Source organism: Anser brachyrhynchus (genome assembly GCF_964034855.1).
Source record: "Anser brachyrhynchus genome assembly, chromosome: 5".
Classification (NCBI taxonomy): domain Eukaryota; kingdom Metazoa; phylum Chordata; class Aves; order Anseriformes; family Anatidae; genus Anser; species Anser brachyrhynchus.
In genome coordinates, this window is record NC_137699.1 from 31,690,921 (window position 1) to 31,709,601 (window position 18,681).

Below are 18,681 nucleotides of genomic sequence, written 5' to 3' on the forward strand. Positions count from 1 at the left end.
AATACATGGTTTTAAAAGAGCTAAACCTAAACCATTTTTTCAGAACTTGGGTTATCCAAGGATTATGACAGCTCAGAAAAGTGGGCAATTGTTGGTTTTGTCAGTGTGAAGGACCGAGTGCCTGGTTGGACAGAAAGGGTTACAGAAGTAATGCAAGTAAAATAATGAGCTTTCATAGAGGCTACAAAGCTTGGAATCCACCAGGGGGGCATTGGTTGCTACCCAGGAAACTTCTTTTAGGAAGCATCATCATTTGCATGTCTGTGAAAAATACCTATTAACTGTCATGCCATTAAATGTCTATTTCTGTTTCTTTCAAGTCACATGACCGCTTGCAAGTCTATGGAGGCCACACAGACATGATCATGTGTATGACCATCCATAAGAGCATGGTAACTTCCTTCTTTTCACTGGGTTGTTATATCCATGAGCATATAGACAGTTTTATTTTTTTCAGATAATGAAATCAACTTGCTCTGTAACTAAGACAGAGGTATTTAGAAGTGTCAGCTAAAAAGCTGCTACAGCAGCTTTGTATTTATGTAAGAGTATTGTCAGGGGGAAAATTACCTTCTAGTTTACTGTCGTTTTAAAACAGTAGTTCTGTGTACAGTGATGATTACAATGAAGAATCTAGAAATAGTAAAGTGTTTCCTCTTTTCAAGCATCAGTTCTGTTTGTCTTCTATGAAAGACAGTGAAACAGATGCTAGAGAAAAACTTCACTCATTGTCAAATCTAGTAACCCTTGAAAGAACCTAGGCAAAGTTAGTCAACTGACTTACATGCACAGATTTTGTCATGTGTCTGCACTGCAAGATAGGATTCTGAAGTACTTCTGGATAAATACTTCCATAAAATAGTGATTAAGAGCACTTACTTGCCTGATGTGTAGGAATTTGCCAACTTTCTTCTGGATTGTAAAACGAAAGGGTATAATAGTTATCTGTAATAACAGAAATTATCTATGAATTGGAATACCTATAGCCCTAGCTTCACTTCTCATGTGAGTGAGATGAAGAGCTAAGTGCATCCAGGCTATGTGCTTACAGTCTGAGGCTTGAACTCTCCAACAGTAATAGTCTGCTTGGGGCACTCTGAAATCAGAGAAGTGTTCAGATGAGCAGCTTTTGAAGAGTGAAGGACAATAATTTTCTGTAATAGCCTAAGAGGTAAGGTGTAGTCTCTTACCCACAGCAGATTGGCAGTTATATTCCAGTGATGAGTTTCCCGTAGGCAGAAAGACTTGAAATAAACAACAAATTAAATCTTCATCTTGTAGAGTTTTCTGTATTATCTGAAGACTTGGTTTTATTAATTAATCTTTGTTGTACTACAAGAATCTTCTTTCTGAGATTCTGATGTTCTTGCTCACCTTTCCATGCCATCCCTTTTTTTATATTAATTTAACCCGTTAAGCCCTGGAAGTATATTTAATGTGATATTTACACCTAAGATTCTTTGCTTTTCTCCACTTCAGTGGCTAGTAACATTGTTTTTTTGTTTTCTGAACTCTTACACAAATGACACTATCAATGACAGAAGTTATGGAAACATTTCTTATTCATTAGTAGGTGTTTTTTATAAACTATGAATGCAAATCTCAAAAGAATTAACTTAGACACACTTTTAAAATTTGGAAACCTTGCATGTTGATATTTTGTTGTTATTCTCCTAACATGCTATACTGAAGCCTCCTTCAAAATTTGACTTCATTTTTTCTATTATTCCCAACTTGCTTCAAAAATATTTCTTTTACAGATCTACACTGGATGCTATGATGGCAGTGTCAGAGCTGTGAGGCTTAATCTCATGCAGAATTATCGTTGCTGGGTAATGAGCAAAATGTTTTTAGGCTTACTTTGTTACAATTTTAGACTAATTTTCTGGAGGTGGTCACTAGTCAATCTTGAATAAATTGAGTTCTAATTTATTAGAACTTTTAGGTCTTTTACAAATACCTATATATATATATATATATATATATATACACTGCCAGTTGCATTCCTCATGACCTTTGTATGTGTGTGCTTTGGGGCAAGTCAATAGTAGGGTCTTAAATTATTTTTCTTTTGCTCAGTCTTTAGATAGTGACATGTAATTTCTTAAAACATTAAAAAAAAACCTTCAGCTGAGTGACACAGAAAAACTATTTTACTTTACTAAGTAAGTTCAATTAAATTTCCAATGGCTTTGTCTAAGATAAATTTAAATTCTGTAAAGGCTAAGTGCCTTTCTTCCTCCTTCCATTCTTACTGATGGCATAGGTTTGGCTAGAGGCAGTAAGAATCTGTGTAAAACGTAAATTAAAAGAAGAGACCACTGAGAATAAAAATGGAATAAGAAGGCTAAAAGTTATAGGAGGCATGTGTGTGAGCAGTCTTGACAGAATATTGCTGAGATGCAAGAATAAAAGCATTAACTAAAGTTCTTTTGCCCTAATTTATTCTGGCATGTTTTTTCTACCAGTGGCATGGATGTTCACTGATCTTTGGCGTTGTCGACCATCTGAAACAACACTTGCTAACTGACCACACCAACCCAAATTTTCAGACCCTAAAATGTCGTTGGAAGAACTGTGATGCTTTCTTTACTTCCAGGAAAGGTTCCAAGCAGGTGTGTGGTTGAAATAACATTGTTATATATAGAAAAATAATAGAAAGATAAAAATCCTAACTACCAAGTAAGTGCTGTCGCCACAAGTGTGGGACTTCAATTTCTCTGAAAGAGGGTTAAATTCTTCTATTTGTAATGGGCCTAACTGAATATAGTTACGTCACGCAAGGCTAACAGAGTTCAGCTTGTGATAGATGAGGAGTGCAGCTGCCTATAACATGGATATGGTAAATTTAAAACATTTTGTTCTTAAAATCTTAAATGTAACTGGTAAAATTCTCAAAATACCAAAAGAAATTTTGGTAACTATACTCAAGATGTTCAGTTTTTGTGGGATAAGTTTTATCGTTTAAGATGAACAAGCATCAGTTTGAAGTATTTTTTTTATTCTTTTAATTTCTGTTCGCACACACACCCTTCATTTTTGTGGATGCTGATGCTGTTTATTCTTTACATGAGATTGGTTTTGTTAGCAGTCTTTATGTAAATATATAATGCATGAATTTCTGAATTAGCACAGATGGAGAAAATTGAAGGAGGCATAAGAAATGGATGCCAGCTGGATTAAGTGATATGGAAGGAATTGGGAGGGCTGTTATATTTACACTGATCAATAAAACCCACATTTTACTCCTTGGTGATATAAACTGCCTCCTTATTGAATGCTTTTGAAAATACACAATGGAAGGAGGTTTCTTTTAGAAATTAAAAACAGAAGTAGAGTCCTTAATTAGCATTTAAGCACTTGCTATGGATATGATGTATTTACTTAATATGCTCTTCTAAGTCAGCAAGTAAGCTGTTGTGTTATTTGCCTTGAATCATATGGTACCTGAGATTCCTTATATGTTTTTAATAGCTCTGTATCGGTTTTTAGAAACCTTAAGCCAAAAATTCATTTTATCCAGAATGTCACTTTCACTGAGGTTTCTAAAATCTTTTGCAGTTTGGTGTTATTTTTTTACCTGACTTCTCTGTTTCTTTTCTAGGATGCTGTAGGACACATAGAAAGACATGCTGAAGATGACAGCAGGATTGACTCATGAAGCTTTTCACCTCCCACATTGGGAAGTAATTTTATGTCAGAATTATTCCAAATAACACCAGTTTCTTACTCCAGTCTTTACTCTTTCTTTTCACACTTGGAGTGCAAAAAGGGAGTGGGGCTGAAAAGCCTTGCTACAGAGACTGCAGGTTGTGTTGCACTCTGTAGAAATAAGGTTGGTCTATAAAGACTTGGCCCAAATATAAGATTCTTGCAAGTTTTTAATTCACTGACAAATAAGAATGTTCCCCCCTCTTGTCTGCCTTGTTTTTTGAAGAAGCATATTCTTGAGAGTTTTAGGGAAGTCCAGAGGGGTGTTTAGAACCTAGATTACAATGGATGCTGGTGTTTGCACACTCAGCTTGAAGCCTATTAAGTGTCTAACTGACATATGACTGTTTTTATGTTGTATCCATTTTTTTAGCTGATTTTAATAAAAATCTGCAAGCCAGAATGTCACAAATTCTGACAGTGTAACCTGAGTGTCCACTGTACATATTGGCTTTCTTCAGAAAAAGGAACAGTATTTTATGGAGAACTGGAATCAGTTTTTTTAATGTTAACTGTAATTTATTTTTTAATCATTGTCTAAAAATTGCTATAATTGACACAATATATACAGTGACAGACTTCCCTAAATATTACACTTCCTGAGGTATTTTGGTGGTGGAGGACTTTGTTTTGTTTTGTTTTGTTTTTGTAAAGCAGTCCTTTGAAAGGTATGCCAGTAGCAGCAAAGCATCTCCACTCACATGCTTTGTGATCTTAGTCTCGTATAGGTCCTAATGTTCGGGAAAGGAGGAACCAGTATCAGCTTTTGTTTCTCAGTTAAATACCAGTATAACCACTACAACCTTGATACAATACCGGAGTTGGATTCTTTATTTTATTTGGAATTCCTGTATCTGCATTGCATAGCAAACAAGTAGAAATTCAAAGGCACTATGTGTCCAAATCATCTATTTCCATGGTATTTTGTTTCTCTTGTGAACTGGCTTGATTTGCTTGGGCTATGCTTGGTTCACAAAAAGTCAACTGGAAAGAATGGAGCAGGATTTTAAAGGATTTTAAAGTCTAAAATTCTTCAAGCAGAAGCTGGGGATACAAAATGCATATTGCGTGTAAAAATCTTGTTTCCAGAAATGTACATAATTTATGCAGGGAAGCCAGTGCAGAGGGGAATGTTTCTACTTGTCCAGGTCCCTCTGCAGTTGTCTCTTGGGGTTGCAAACTTGCTCTCATTGGCCTGTGAAGTTCAGTGAAATGGAATTCTTACATTTGTGATGCTCTCTTAAACAATAAGACTAATCTGGCAAGGACATATTTGTTCGCTTTTGACTAATTTACAGCTCAGGATAAAAAAACAGGTTTCCTTAAACTATAACAGAAGGTAAAGAAATTCCAGTGTCAAAACCAAGCTGCTTAAAAGCAAACTGAGCGCTTTTCAAACAAATTGCATGACTGTTTTCACTGGGTATCTCATTTGCCACTGATTTGAAACTTCATATGCCAGCCATAGACCAAATAAATTTTATACCTTAATTCTTTGACTATAAAAAAAGTCTTTTTAGGCTGAGACTGTGATTGAGAGAAGCCCATGGATGCTCAGCTCTGCCATCAAATGAAGGAATTTCAGGGCTTTCTCTGAAGCACACAATTTTTATTTTGTCTTAGCACATGAGCATCATTTCTCTGTATTTGCTTGACACATTGATGTTTTTTCCTTGAGAGACAGGAATAAAATAGGAACAAGTTACAGTAGCATCCTATTTCAAACACATAGGAATCCTTGAGGTTCCAGTGCTCTTGTTTTTGAGTGTTTTTTGTTGTTGTATTTTTTATTGTTATTATTTTAATTAAACTGTTTGTAGACAGAGAAATAAAAACAATATGTGACTTAGGCCCCAGGCAGTTTTGAGAGTTTTATGTGTTTTTTTGGGGGTGGATTTTTTTATTCTTTTTTTTTATTATTATTCTGTGGATGAAACAATTTCAGAGAATCAAGTTCATGGAAATCTCTGAGCAGTGTAAATGTTTTCTGATTGGTCTGGAGTCTTCAGGAGTGTTTTCTCTCTTTTTTCTGTTCATGGCGTAGAAGCAGGGGGCTGCATCAGACTTAAACCATTTCCAACATTACTGATATTCAAGAGTTTTTGAACCACAGTGAGGGAGCATGTAAAGGTGTGGGGAAAAAAACAATGTGAACTTTTCAATGTATTCTTCATAGACTGTTATTGAAGTGATGGTGTGGAGCTGTGTGTTCTGAGGACAAGCATATGGAGTAGTTGTATCGTTGTAAAAATGGCGTGTGAGTAGATTTTCATAATTTGTGATTCTTCTCATTCTGCCAGCTGATGACTGTTTTCAGGAACCTGCAAAGATCCTTCTCAGTAGGTGTTGCAACAAATGCAGTTATTACACTTTATTTGCATTCCTGATTAGTTAATGGGTTTATCTTTTCTAGTTGGTGTAAAAGCAGACTTCATTTTCTTGTAGACCATATTTCCTTCTTGGTCCTTGAAAACACTCCTTCCAAAAGCCTGGACTTCTGAAATCCGGATTTAACAGTGGTGTCTTTTGCTGCTACTTAGGTTGTTTCAGGTGCATTATTAGAGTTTTAAAATGGATGGGAGCCAGGAAAATAGCAGAGATGCACGAGTATTTATAAAAATTTTGCTTCATAAGTTTAAACACACACGTGTATAATATTGCTCAGGGGTTCAGAGGAAAATACTGTGCTGCTTTGTCCTGAGGATATCTGAAAAGGATTTGCTATAAAGTTGTCATGTGGATGTAAAGTTCCACAGACTTCTTTGAACTTCTTTAGGAAATGCAGCTTTCATTAATGGCCGTTCATTTCCTCTACACATAGAGGAGAGAGATGGTAAACTGATGTATTAGATTGGTAGCCGTTAATGAGATCCTCTCCAGTCTTGCAACTTATGGTTCTGACTTCTGATACACCTCTGGTCAAAAAGTGAAAAAACTTAGGGAAGGTGACTATGTGAAAATTTGACTGGGGATACTGTTTGCCTGAAAAGCAGCACTGCACATCTGAAGCCTCTGCTCAGAACTGTTCTAGTTTAAAGTTTGTTTTTTATGCAACTAAAAAGTTGTGGGTGGAAGAGTGAGTAGAGTGAGGATTTATTTTATGGTTAGCTGTGTCTTATAAGTCAAATGTTAAACAATGAGCTCTGGACTTGCCACGCGGCTGTCTGAATATGGCAGTCCCTTTCAGGTACAAGCCACCATTTTCTTTTTAGCAGTACTGACATTGTACTTAGTCAGCTGTGAGCCTCCTTGGTGGATGGCAAGTGCTCAAAGCTATTGTACTCTTTTGTAATAGAAAGAATGGGATAGGCATTACTGAGCACAGTTGGATATCATTCTCTTAAAAAGTGAGGAACTGGCTGCAGCATATGTATGTTAAGGCCTACTCAGGCTCAAAAAGGAGACTGAATAGCATAAAGTGACCACTTAAAAGTTCAAATGTGCCACAAAGCTTAACCTTACCCAACAACTTTGTCGTAAGACAATGCTAAGACTGGTCTGTATTCCTTGCTCCTTTTCCTTTCAAATCACAGGAAAAATAACAGCTAACTGACAGTGCAACACTGTATGGCCTAATGCTGCTGCTGCTTTGTGTGGAAGGGGCCAGAGAGAAAACCGTTGGATCTGTTGGAACAAAAATGCATTCAATACCCCAGCTTCTGTTTGCCATGTGTAACTTGTACGGATTGCAGTTCAGCTGTGCGATGTCTTTGAAGTAGTGCAGATCTTGACTGTTCAGTTTGAAAGTGTGCATTATGCTGAATCAAGGTAAAACAATAACTGAAAGCTCACAATAAGCTGTAGGTTTCCAGAAACAAATGTGGTGCTGAGATGGTATTTTCCCCTTTTCTTAATGAAAACACAGGTACGGATTAATCTTGGTTTTCAGGCTTGTATGGTACTCTCATTCAAACATAATCTAAGTTGTCCAGAATTGCAGAATATTTGAGGAAGGATAAGGAAGCAGTCTCAGCTGCTGTTTGTAAAATATTTGATACTGTAAGTAAGAGCAAACTGTGTAGGTATATATTCTGTTATATGCACCTGCCAGCTTCTCAAACTTCATTGTGCTGCAAGTGTTAAACACAACAAGTGTTTTGGAAGAAAGAAAACAGGATAAAACAATATGATTGAATATTTAATAACTTAAGCTGTGTAGAACATTTGCACAGATTGACCTTGTTTTTCCTCTTTCATTTTGTTACAAAGCTGTGAGTGTAATAACAAAACTTTACACAGCAAAAAACGAAAAGAAAATAAAAATAAAAGTTCTTTATATTGTTATGGTTTGTAAGCCTGATTCTTCTTTGTTTTGAACATCATGATTCTTCCCTAGGGTTTGGTAGAACATGACATTACCTTTGAGGGTCAGAAAAAATTGGACTGGCCACCTTGGAGCTGTATATTCCAGTGGCCAGGCTCCAGAACTGACAGGACTGTTGCAAATTTTCACTCCCAGTGCACAGGAATCTTAGACTTCATAGTTCTGCAGGAAAAATGGAAACTGTCCACTCAGCTGGGGCCTCTGAGATGACACTGGCTCCCTTGCTTTGTGGCTTGTTGCAAAGAGAACTTCTCTAGAGCTGTTGATTGTTCACTCAGCAGGACTTTAAGGACAAGGTCTGAGTTGCAAATCAAAAATCCTGTGTTATTATTTATTTTTTTGACTAATAGATTTTGTTGTTTTTTTTATCCTGTGAAGACCCCAACCAAGAACATCTCTGCCATATTTTTCTGTGGAAAATAATAGTTTATTGGAGATACTGTGTGGCTGGAACCTAGGGCTCCTAGTCTTCGAGTCATCTTAGAATCTTAATTTGGGTTAAAACAAAAGTTGAATTTGAAGGAGAATAACTCTTCCTTACATGAACTATAGGATTTTCTTTCTCTTTTAGAGTATGTTACAGTGCAAGACAACATTAAGAACTTTATAGTCAAAAGGTTTTCTGTTTCTTAGTGATCAGTCAGTTAAATGTGATACTTACCAGAGTAAGTATGCTAGGATTTGATTTTGCGATTTTGCTTTACAATAGTAGCTTGTTTTGCATTGTTACTTTGCACTACTAGAGAACTAAGACTATTCATCTTTTGTTGCCTTAATTAGGCAGCTATTCTAATGTTTTCTTAGATTGCATTTTTTTAAGCCTCACATGAAGAAGGGAAAAAACAAAAAAAAAACCCTGAGCTTTTAATTTGACTAGCTACTTTTCATTTATGTTAACATTGAATTAGAAAATAGAACACACTATTTAAAATACAGACTTCACCAAAAGTTTTGTGCATACATGCATGAGGCAAGGGCTTCCTCTCAGTAGAAGGTTCTCCAGACCAAGTCTGGTCTCTTCACATCCTTTTCTTGTGCATGTTTTTCTATCCTATTTTGTATTGATTAGTGATTGATCAGTTCTGAAAGCTTGTCAAGCTCACCTGCTTTTTTTAATGCATTCAGATCGTGAACTGACTGGTGTTTAAGATCTTAAACTGATTTCACATTTGCAATAAAAGTACAGAAGCTGCTCTATATTCACGAGAATGATGGAAGAGTGCTCAGTATTCATCCCTCTTTGTTCCTTAAAAAAAATAAACCCTAAAGGAAAGGTCAAAACTCAGTTGATGTATTTTCAGTTCAGTTAAACTTTACTCACACATTCTAACCATCTTCCCAAAGTGGTCACACCAACGTGAAGTGTCTGATTCTGCTAAAACTCACCTCTTACAATAAAGAAATACTGAATAATGTCAGGAAATACTTCTATACCTTAAGTGTGTTGTTAATCATTGTTTTAGTGGATAACCTATACTAAAAACCCACTGCTCATTTGTTCTCTGCATTAGTCAGGTGTTATTTTAATTTACTGAGTCCCTAAAATTTACCTCTAGGTTGTAGTTAGTAATTTTTTAATCTTCCTCCTAATCATTGGCTCCTGAGTTTGCATGTAAACTGCAAAAGCGATCGTGATCAAATGAGACGAGGTGGAAACAGCTTTTAGAGGATCCTCACATCACTGATGGGATGGCAGCACAGAGGAGGGTTTTAGGAAGGAAAATTTAGGCTAGCCTCGACATACACACTAATACAACAACCCCTAAATTATTTGCCTTGAGAAGATCATACAATAATAAAAGGCAATATTGTGTTCCTCAGTGTAAAAGTAGTAGATGTGATCCTTTTACAAAGCAACAATGTAGCTTTTACTTGATTACCAGTTCAAGGGAAAGGACTCTGTCTGAGTTGGGATCCAGCTGCTTTTGAGATTAAAACAGAATCCAGAAACTGTTAGTCAACAACATAGAACCCTGAGGACAAAAAAAGTGTGCATGTATGGTTTTACATCTATATATATATATACACGTAAGTATAGGAGATTTTCTTTCCTGAGTGGCTTTCTTGGAAGGGGAACATCACTTTCTCAACTTTACAGAGAATGCAGTTACGATGAAAAAGTAAAGCTATCCAGTGCGTTAACAGATTGCACGGGGATACTGAAAATGTTTGAGACAAATTGCTTTGTTCTGCCACTTTTCCTGAAGCATTAGACCAAGACATACCTAGATGGTGCAGTCTGTTGTGCCTGACTTCCACGTTTCTAGCACAGCAGAGAACCAACCTGCATGGCTACAGTGACATACATTATTAGGATGCATAATATTAATGCAGTTAGCACAATCTCATGTGAAATACTTCACATTATGAAGAGGCTAAAATGAGAGTACCAAAATCAGAACAAAGAGTTAACGACTAATTCCGAGGTGGTAGTAAACATCTCTGACGTTCGCAGTTCAGATACAGTCCCAGTTCTGCCTGACTCGCACTGACTTGAGGCAACACTTTCCCAATAGCGTAAGCAGAGTAATGGTTCACGCTCCATGTCTTTACCACGCAGAAACATCTTAACACAGTCATTAATAAATTAATCCTTGCTGCCCAAAGTAAAATGTCATAGAGATACTACAAAAGTAGTTACAGACTATGAGCACTGGTCTATTGCAGTACAGCTGTGTCTTTTCCAAGGGATTCTTTCATGTGCCATTTATCTCAGTGAGTGAAGCACATATATATTGTGAAATGCTCGTTTGCACTTGAGGATGAATGGAGCTCATTACTTAAAGAGAAGTCTTGAGCATGTTCTTGATGAAGGTGGCAGAGGGCTCTGGTGTTAGGCGTACATGGTGAGCTGCAGCCACTGGAAGGAGAGTTAGAAGTAAAGGAATTAAAGATCAGGCAGGACTTAGTGGGGAGGTGGGGGCAAAGAAGGGGAGGTGAAGCAGGGAAGGCAATTCCCTCTCTATCTGCCCTTTTCATGACTTGAAATGTGCTGCACGTCAATGAGCAAGGAACAGCTTTAGATGTACTAACTTGCCCGTGGTTCACTGCTTCTTCAAGGCTGTGGTCCTCTTACTTATGCTCTTCCCGCACTAACTTGTATGTACAAATAGTGTCCATGCTCTTCTATGTTGCATCTCTGTGCCCCTCCCTCCTCTAGTCCTCAAATTTGCTGTGCTTCTGGACAGCAGGATTTCTGTTATTATCAGGGCTGATTGCTGAATGGGAATTACAGCTGAAGTCTGTACATTCTGTGGGAAGGGGAGAGGGAAAGCAAAGGAGCAGCTGCCTAACTATGGGCCGTGTTCCTGGAGCAGCTGAACTTTGTGTAGTAAAGACTGGGATCTAAGACACCTTGCAGCTCCTCGCTGTGTGCAGGCACATCCTGTGCTGAGGGACTGACAGCATTTGAGGCTTGAGTCCCTTCTCAGACACCCTGATCAGTGCAGCACCTTGGGCAAGGCGATGTACAACTTGAACACGTGAGCCAATGCTGGGAAGAAATTTAAGATCATGCCACTACTATTGAAATGCCATAACCTCTGTAGCTGGAAGGCAGCTATTTGCTAACTTTTAGTATGAAGCATAGTGGCAGTGGAGAATTTTGTCTAAGGCATTTTTCTCCTATTCCTCCTTTTCTTGCAAAAAGTAATTTTTTTTTGTGTGTGTTCTCCTTAGCAGAAAACATGATCTTATGTTAAAACTTTCTAAGTCTTCTGTATAAGATTTAAAAAAGGTAAGGAACTATGATGACCCCCGTTATCAGCTAATGCCTTTAAAATAAAGAAGTGTGTTTAATTTAAACTGCCTCATAAAAATCACTCAAAGTTGCTTTGAAACACTTTAAAATGATACGAAAAATCCACAGCTGTGCCCTACAGCACCAGCTGGGGTCTTACACAGCAGCTGTTGCTGGCAGATCATGTATACAGACGTTTTCTGGGTAAAATCCACAGCAAAAATTTGAGGAGGCTTTGTGGACTCTTACTGACTTGGATGACAATTTCAGTCCAACTTGCATAGCCTCCCTTGAGGATGTGTACAGTGAATAATACAACTAAAAATTAGTATAGTGATGTGTTAGAAATACTGGCATAAAGCAGTTTACCTCCAGCACATTGAGCTTAATGATTCCATCTCCATCTTTATCAAAGGCGTGGAATGCCCCTAAAACAACAGAAGAAAAATATACAGAATAGATTAAATTAGTGCAGACAAAGTGTAAAGAAGATCCCACATAGCAAACTAAATCGTATTACTGCTGTGTTATGCAAACTTGTGCAGATATTTACTTACTTGGTCAGCAAGTGTTTCTGCTATGCTTTGCCTTAGCTTATACAAGGAGAAATGTAATGGCTTATTATCTTTTGTGTGCAGGATGACTGTCATATTTTTGATTCCCTAAGCAATATCTTAAATTATTAAAACTATCTGTAGGCAATAGTGGTTTAAATAAAGTTTGCTTTGAGTATGACTGCATTTTGAGGATGGGGGAGGGAACAATGCAGTAAAATGGGGGCAGCCACTCACTGAACATAGCATCCAGTCGCACGAAGCAGCAGATGAAGCTGTCAAAATCTATGTTCATGTTCTTGTCAGCGTAGCGCATTGTAATGATGTCGTAGAGCTGGTTGTTCAGCCGAAATCCTGCAGAGGAGCAGAAATGGGGCACAGCTGGGCCACAGCTGAGGGGAAGCACCAGTGCCAGTCAGTCCCAGAGGAAAGGTTTGGCCATAAGTGCTTCCCAGGGCCAGGCTGGGCTCAAGCTAGAGGATATTAAGTAAAGCTACAAGGGGCTGCCCTGTGTTGAGCTGCTTTCTTAAAACAGAAGTAACATTTTGACATTACTGTTTGGGAGTTCTGGTAGCATATACGTTAGCTCATGCTGTAAATAGAAGTGTACACTGAAGAGTTTACAACTTCAGTTAGCCTGGTGAGAGTGAAGCAGCAAAAACTGAGAAACAGAAATGTATGAGGAAGTTGCTATGAAAACACAATTACACAATGGTCAAAAAATAGGATAAGGTTGTAACCGCTCATCTTGGTGTTACTGAATTGTGGCACTGACTGCTGCAATATGCAGCCTAGCTTCCTAAAGCATATTTAATGATTTGAGTACTGATGGTTGATGGCTAAATACAAGGTCATGTGCAGTCTATATGCTGAAAGGCTGAGACCAAGAAATTTTATAGTGAAATGTGTTCTTAGTTCTGAAGTCAAGTCAGGAGGTATTTAAATATATATATATATATATACACATATATATATTATATACATATATACATATATATATAAATATATATATATACAATATATATACTTATTTTATTTATATTTTTATCTAAGTATAAATTTACTTATTTATATTTATTATATGTGTGTGTATATATATATATAAAAAACACTGATAACTTTCCTGGTGAAAATAGTAACCTGGAAAATAAAAATGACCCATATTTCTACTGTAGCAAGAGGCCAAATCCAGATGTAGTTTTGTCCTTAACAAAGAACTGAATCGCTGATCTTTTATAAAGTACATACAGCCATCAATTTTTATTCCTTGATGAACTGGTAACTGATGTATCAAGATACCAGTGAAGAAGTGTCACTGAAATCATCCCATTTATGTTTATAATAAAACTCCAGATTTTTCTGAGTGAAGAAGTCATCTCACCCCTTTAGAGAAAAAGCTGTTGGTAAAGATATTTGCTGGGGGAAGCCTGCTGTCCAGAGAAGCAAAAAATGTTGGAAGGCTCTGCAGGGTGAGTTTCATTAGCTGCAACTTCTACAAAAATACTTTTTTTTTTTTTGTGCTGCACATGCATGACAGGAGACTGAGTCCAGGTGGCTTAGTTGCAAAGAAACATGAACTGAAACCAAGAAATGTCCATCCAAATGCCTCTAAGAGAAGCTTGGACATTGACCTGCTCTGTCTCGGTTTTCTGTACAATTGGGATGAAAATTTTCCACTGTTCTTTGATTGTTACTTACACAAAAATAAAGAATCCACAGCTTAAGTGAGAGCAAGTGGGTAGGTTAGGTGGGTGAGTGAATGATTACAGGTGCATCTGTCAACAGCTGGACTTCCTGTTGCATCTCCTGTGTGCTGCTAGGGCAGTTGGACAAGCATTGTGCTGTGTAATCGAACATTGCACTCAATAAAAGGGTAAAACTGGGCAAATGTGAATGCTAACTTGGTACTTCTTTGGATTTGATGATTTGTGAGACTGAGATAATCATGTATTATCCACTGAAACATTCAAAAATCTGTTTAGTTGGTACAAGACTTGCAGTTTGGATACTTGAGAAACTCTGTTGGGGAAAAAAAGGATTTTTAAATTTCTCTAGGGTCCTCTTTAAACGCTGCACTGTGTTCCTGATTTCAGCCTGTGACACACCAAGCAAAATAAGGTTTCTTTGATTGTTGGGCATTGGACACTGGGGGAAGTACCTGCATCCTTGACTGCATTGCGCATCTCATAGCTGTTAATGGTTCCCGAATGATCTGTGTCATAACGCTTGAAAATTTTCTGGAAAAAAAAATAAAAATAAATACACAGCAGAAATAAAAAGCTTGTTCTTTTGTTGAACATACCCACTGATGTGAGTGGTATCCTCAGGCACTTGAAGGTTTTGCCATTTGCCTCATATTTTTGCAGCTGCTGCTGCTAAGCAGTCCTCTAATTACCAACATATAAATTAGATCTGTGCTGTGAGAAACAAAATGCTCTCCTCTAGAGACCCTCCTTTCTTGGCTTGAGTTTATGCTGTTAATCCTCTCTCTTGATTGTCCTAATTAAGTTATTTGCAATGCCTTATTCTAGTTCCTATCCTCCTCCTCCACCTTGTGTCTCTCTGCTATTCTCATGGGGTGAAATCTTTACAGGAAAGCTGGAGCCTCAGAAATTTTCTTAGGCTGAGAGTAAGATGAAGAAAGACATTAATTTCCTCCTTAAAAGCTAATTTGCAATTTTCTGAACATTATATTTTTCATTGTTGTGGTGGTGTATGTAGAGGGATCTGGTTTTCCTACACAAGCTTTTACACTGCAGAAGCTCTGAAGAACATCGCTGTGAATACCAGCAATACCTGCCAGCTTTTAATCTTGTCCCAGAGATGTCGAAACTCATCAAAGTTTATCTTCCCTGAGCCGTCTGTCTGCGATGCAAGCATTCAGGTAACAACAACAAAAAACAACAACAGTATTTTAAAGGGAAAATGAAATAAGTCTGCAGCTCCTGGTGAGAGGGGATGAATGTGAAACCTAGTTCAGAATTTCTTCAGTACTGACAGCTAGTTAGAGAGTGCAGCAAAGTATTTATGAACACTTTAGTTACCATGAATTGTGTGTTGTTTCGGGATTGTGAGACACTATTTCCTTGAGTAGAAGCAAACCTCTAAAACAGGAAAGAGGCTTGCTCCTGGAGCTGTTATAAAGTACATAAGAGCAGGATGTTTTATAGGGCTCTTTCAAGTGCTTATACTGGTGAAGTTTCCTCAGTATTTTTTATGATATCTGAGCTTTATCCTAGAGCGAAGCCTTTCTGCCTCGCTTGAACAAATTGAGGATCAGGCAAAATGTTGAATGTTGCCAAAATGTGTTTAGCCTCCAACTGTTATGGCTCTAGGTTGTATTTATAATTTTGGTCCGGTTTGGTTTGAATGTGCTTAAGTTCTCTCAAAACCCTACGTTATGTCAAATAGGAAAACTTGAGTGATGTGTTGGAGGTAACCCTATGTGGCATCTTGTATGCTTTATTGTACTTACTCTGAGACACTTTCCATATGCTTTGCGTACTAAGTATACAGTGCAATATGTGATACATTTAAAAACTTAAAGGTAAGAGAGAATTACACTAAGCTTGTTGGCAAGAACAGCAGTTATGTTGAGATAGGTTAAAGGAAAGTTGTTATACTGAATTACTTATGCTGTAGTTCTGTATTTTGGTATATTTTTGTTACTCTAGTGTTAAGAAGACTGCAAGTAAGATGTGCCACACTGGGAATGCTGCGTTATCTGAACCTGGACTATGATGTACTGTTCTGTTTTCCAGTTTACTTAGTTGCATTTGATTCAAAAACGATCTGTTGCGTGTGGTGGGGGAAAGTAAAACTCAGATGGGCTAGTGTGGTATCAAGCAATCCTCTATCACTGGCAAAGGATACATCCATTAAAGCGATCATGCTGCGGCAGGATTCCAGTTCAAATCCTTCTGTCTTTAGGTCCTTATCTGAAATAAATCATCCCAGATAAAAACAAATCATGCAAGTCAGCAACTGCTTCTTCCTCTTAGGTGGGACTCTACTCCAAGTAGAAAGTAGAAACCAAATCTGCTTGCTTCATTCAGCAAGAAATGAGTGAGAAAGGAATCTGAAAAGGCCCCAAGTAATATTACTGTTTGTGAATGACAGATGAAGTTTGATAATCAGGGAGAAAAGTCTACCTCTCCACTAGGAATTGTTTTTTAACACCATTTGCAGACTGCTAGAAGCACTGTATTATCATGTGTGGTGCTTCCAATTAACTTCTGTTCATTACTGCATTATCGGTACTTGATCAGTCATAGATAGCATCTCTATTAAAATGTTGCTAGGTAAAGTCTCAGATGCAGATCACATAGAAGTGAAACCAGGAAATTTGTGAATTTGCAGCCATAAGGAATTTTGAGAGTGCAACTCAGAGGAGGAGGGGTACATAATATCACAGATTTCTTTGTCCGGGGTTACTGAAAAACATGTTAAAACTCACGTTTTTTTACGACATTATTTAGAACATTCCTGAGCTCTTCAGCATTGATCTCCATGTCCTGGTAGGAAATGGGGGGAGAAAACCATTAATTACAACATTCCTTATTACAAAAATCATTTTATGGGTGGATATGCTAAAAGTATGAAGTCTCAGGTCACTTTTAAATGTGGTGTGTGCTTCAAAATAGAGAGCATTCCAGGTTTGTATAAGCAGCAGTTCAAATCTTTGAGACTGCAGCTACATCTTCCGTACAAAGCAGGTCTGAAGTTACTGTGCAGTGTTTATTAAACTACAACTAGAAGAACAACCAGTAATTTCAAGTCACTGTGAGCCAAGCAGCAAAATGTGAAAGTCTCTGTAACCCCTCTTGATTTATGTAGCTTTTTGATCTGTTTCTACTTTCGACTTCCTTAGCTAAGTGTATACTGGACAGCATTGTATTTATAACTTCACATGCTATGCAAAATTGCTGGAGAAATCCCAAACAGCCTCATGCAGTAGTTACAGAAAGAAAAATCTGAATTTAAATAAGGCTGCCTTGTACACAATTAGAAGAATAAGTTAGATGTACATATGAGGATAGCTGTATGCTTAATTCAATTTTGATTTACTTTTGCTTAGCTTTAGATCTCAAAAGAAATTTTGATAAGTTTTAAAATGTCGTGAATCTGTGAAGTTGTTCTAGTTTCTGTTGTGGCTATGCTGCTCTGAAGGCAGAGGTAGAAATTGGTAGCATACTCACATCTCCTGCAATCTGTTGGAAAATATTCCTAAACTGTTTTTCCTCTTCGTTCTCTTCACGAGCTTTTGCTGAAGGACGCTGACAAGATAAAAGCAAAGAAAACATACAACCTAAGCCCAGCAGGAAAATGAAGCTATGTAAGAGCTGGATGTCTCACTCCCCTCTCACACAAACAAGCCTCTAAGTGATGCTGGAACTGTTCAGAGGAAAAGGTCTCCCTTCTGGTCCTTTCCCCTTTTTGTTAAATGTACTCCTTGGCAAGACTGCTGCATTGTTAGCTTCATCTCATTGCTCTCATTTCTCTTGAAATAAGCCTAAATGTTTACTTTCCCTGATGGATGTTTATTTTCTAATTTTTGTTTCGAAACATTGCAAAGCAGAAATTTGGAGCAGAAGAGGAAAACATGTTCGATGGCTGCCATGTAACCTATGAATTGTCCAGAGGGACTTAGGGGCTTGAGAGCACTTTATAATGTGGAGGACCCTTTCTAGAGACACATCACATGCAATAATTTCACACTCATTGTTTTCCTTTTTCTCAGACACATGTGAAGTCCAGGCCTGAACTCTGAGATGTACACTCTCAAGTGTACTGGAAAAGGAATTATTCATATGCTTTTCCCTGCAATATTACCTTGTGTGTAGCAAATTAAGCTCTTGGCTTAGTCCTTATTTTCCTGTGTCTGAACACAAAGGCAAGTTAAGATTGGTTCCCACTTTGCAAACAGACATGCAAGCAATGCTTCCAAAACCCATGAGCTTGGGTGCAGGATCTGATGTTGCATCTCAGGCCTCTCACCCATTTTCGGCAAGCACACATTCTGACTTCACTGTCCTGATTTTCTCCTCTCTGGTCATGAAAGGAAAGAGTGCAGGAGCACCTGGGGTTACTCAGCCTATTGTCCTCTGGCTAACAAGGACTGGTATAGGGCTATGTAACTTGTAATGGGAAGAAGTTGTGATCACTTCCAGGAGCTCCTGAAGCCCCTTGAGTGCTATTTGCATGTGTGCCCTATATAAAGTGGGTGCTGGTTTGGGGGGCTGAGCAGCAGTGGATTGAACTATGCTGCTTGCAGGGAAGAGGTCTCTCACAGTCAGGATCCCTGTATAGGAGAACAACCAGGGCCTGTTTTCAATATTATATTATTACAGTGT

General features: G+C 37.8%; 2 protein-coding genes and 1 long non-coding RNA gene across 11 annotated transcripts in view; 2 read left to right on the top strand and 1 right to left on the bottom strand.

Moving 5' to 3' along the window:
- The window catches only part of ZNF106 (zinc finger protein 106), a 41,761-nt gene extending 33,766 nt beyond the window's left edge, over window positions 1-7,995 (top strand). For all 3 annotated transcript variants that reach the window (XM_080594815.1, XM_080594816.1, XM_080594817.1), the window contains 4 exons: window positions 321-392; window positions 1,761-1,832; window positions 2,469-2,615; window positions 3,605-7,995. In XM_080594815.1, the coding sequence (XP_080450941.1) occupies window positions 321-392; window positions 1,761-1,832; window positions 2,469-2,615; window positions 3,605-3,661 (348 nt within the window). In that variant the 3' untranslated portion in view covers window positions 3,662-7,995. The remainder of the gene's footprint in view (window positions 1-320; window positions 393-1,760; window positions 1,833-2,468; window positions 2,616-3,604) is intronic.
- The window catches only part of CAPN3 (calpain 3), a 32,343-nt gene continuing 21,498 nt past the window's right edge, over window positions 7,837-18,681 (bottom strand). For 4 of the 7 annotated variants that reach the window (XM_080594848.1, XM_080594847.1, XM_080594850.1 and 1 more), the window contains 8 exons: window positions 17,527-17,604; window positions 16,785-16,842; window positions 16,202-16,266; window positions 15,125-15,193; window positions 14,487-14,565; window positions 12,566-12,682; window positions 12,144-12,202; window positions 7,837-10,895 (listed from right to left, as the gene is read on the bottom strand). In XM_080594848.1, coding sequence (XP_080450974.1) covers window positions 10,869-10,895; window positions 12,144-12,202; window positions 12,566-12,682; window positions 14,487-14,565; window positions 15,125-15,193; window positions 16,202-16,266; window positions 16,785-16,842; window positions 17,527-17,604 — 552 coding nt within the window. In that variant the 3' untranslated portion in view covers window positions 7,837-10,868. Of the gene's footprint in view, window positions 12,683-14,486; window positions 14,566-15,124; window positions 15,194-16,201; window positions 16,267-16,784; window positions 16,843-17,526; window positions 17,605-18,681 lie in introns of all 7 variants that reach the window. The other 3 variants (XR_013952116.1, XM_080594846.1, XM_080594845.1) reach the window with 3 other exon arrangements.
- LOC308196186 lies at window positions 12,681-14,607 on the top strand. The gene is made up of 2 exons (XR_013952117.1): window positions 12,681-13,797; window positions 14,422-14,607. It is a non-coding gene; the product is annotated as an uncharacterized lncRNA (long non-coding RNA).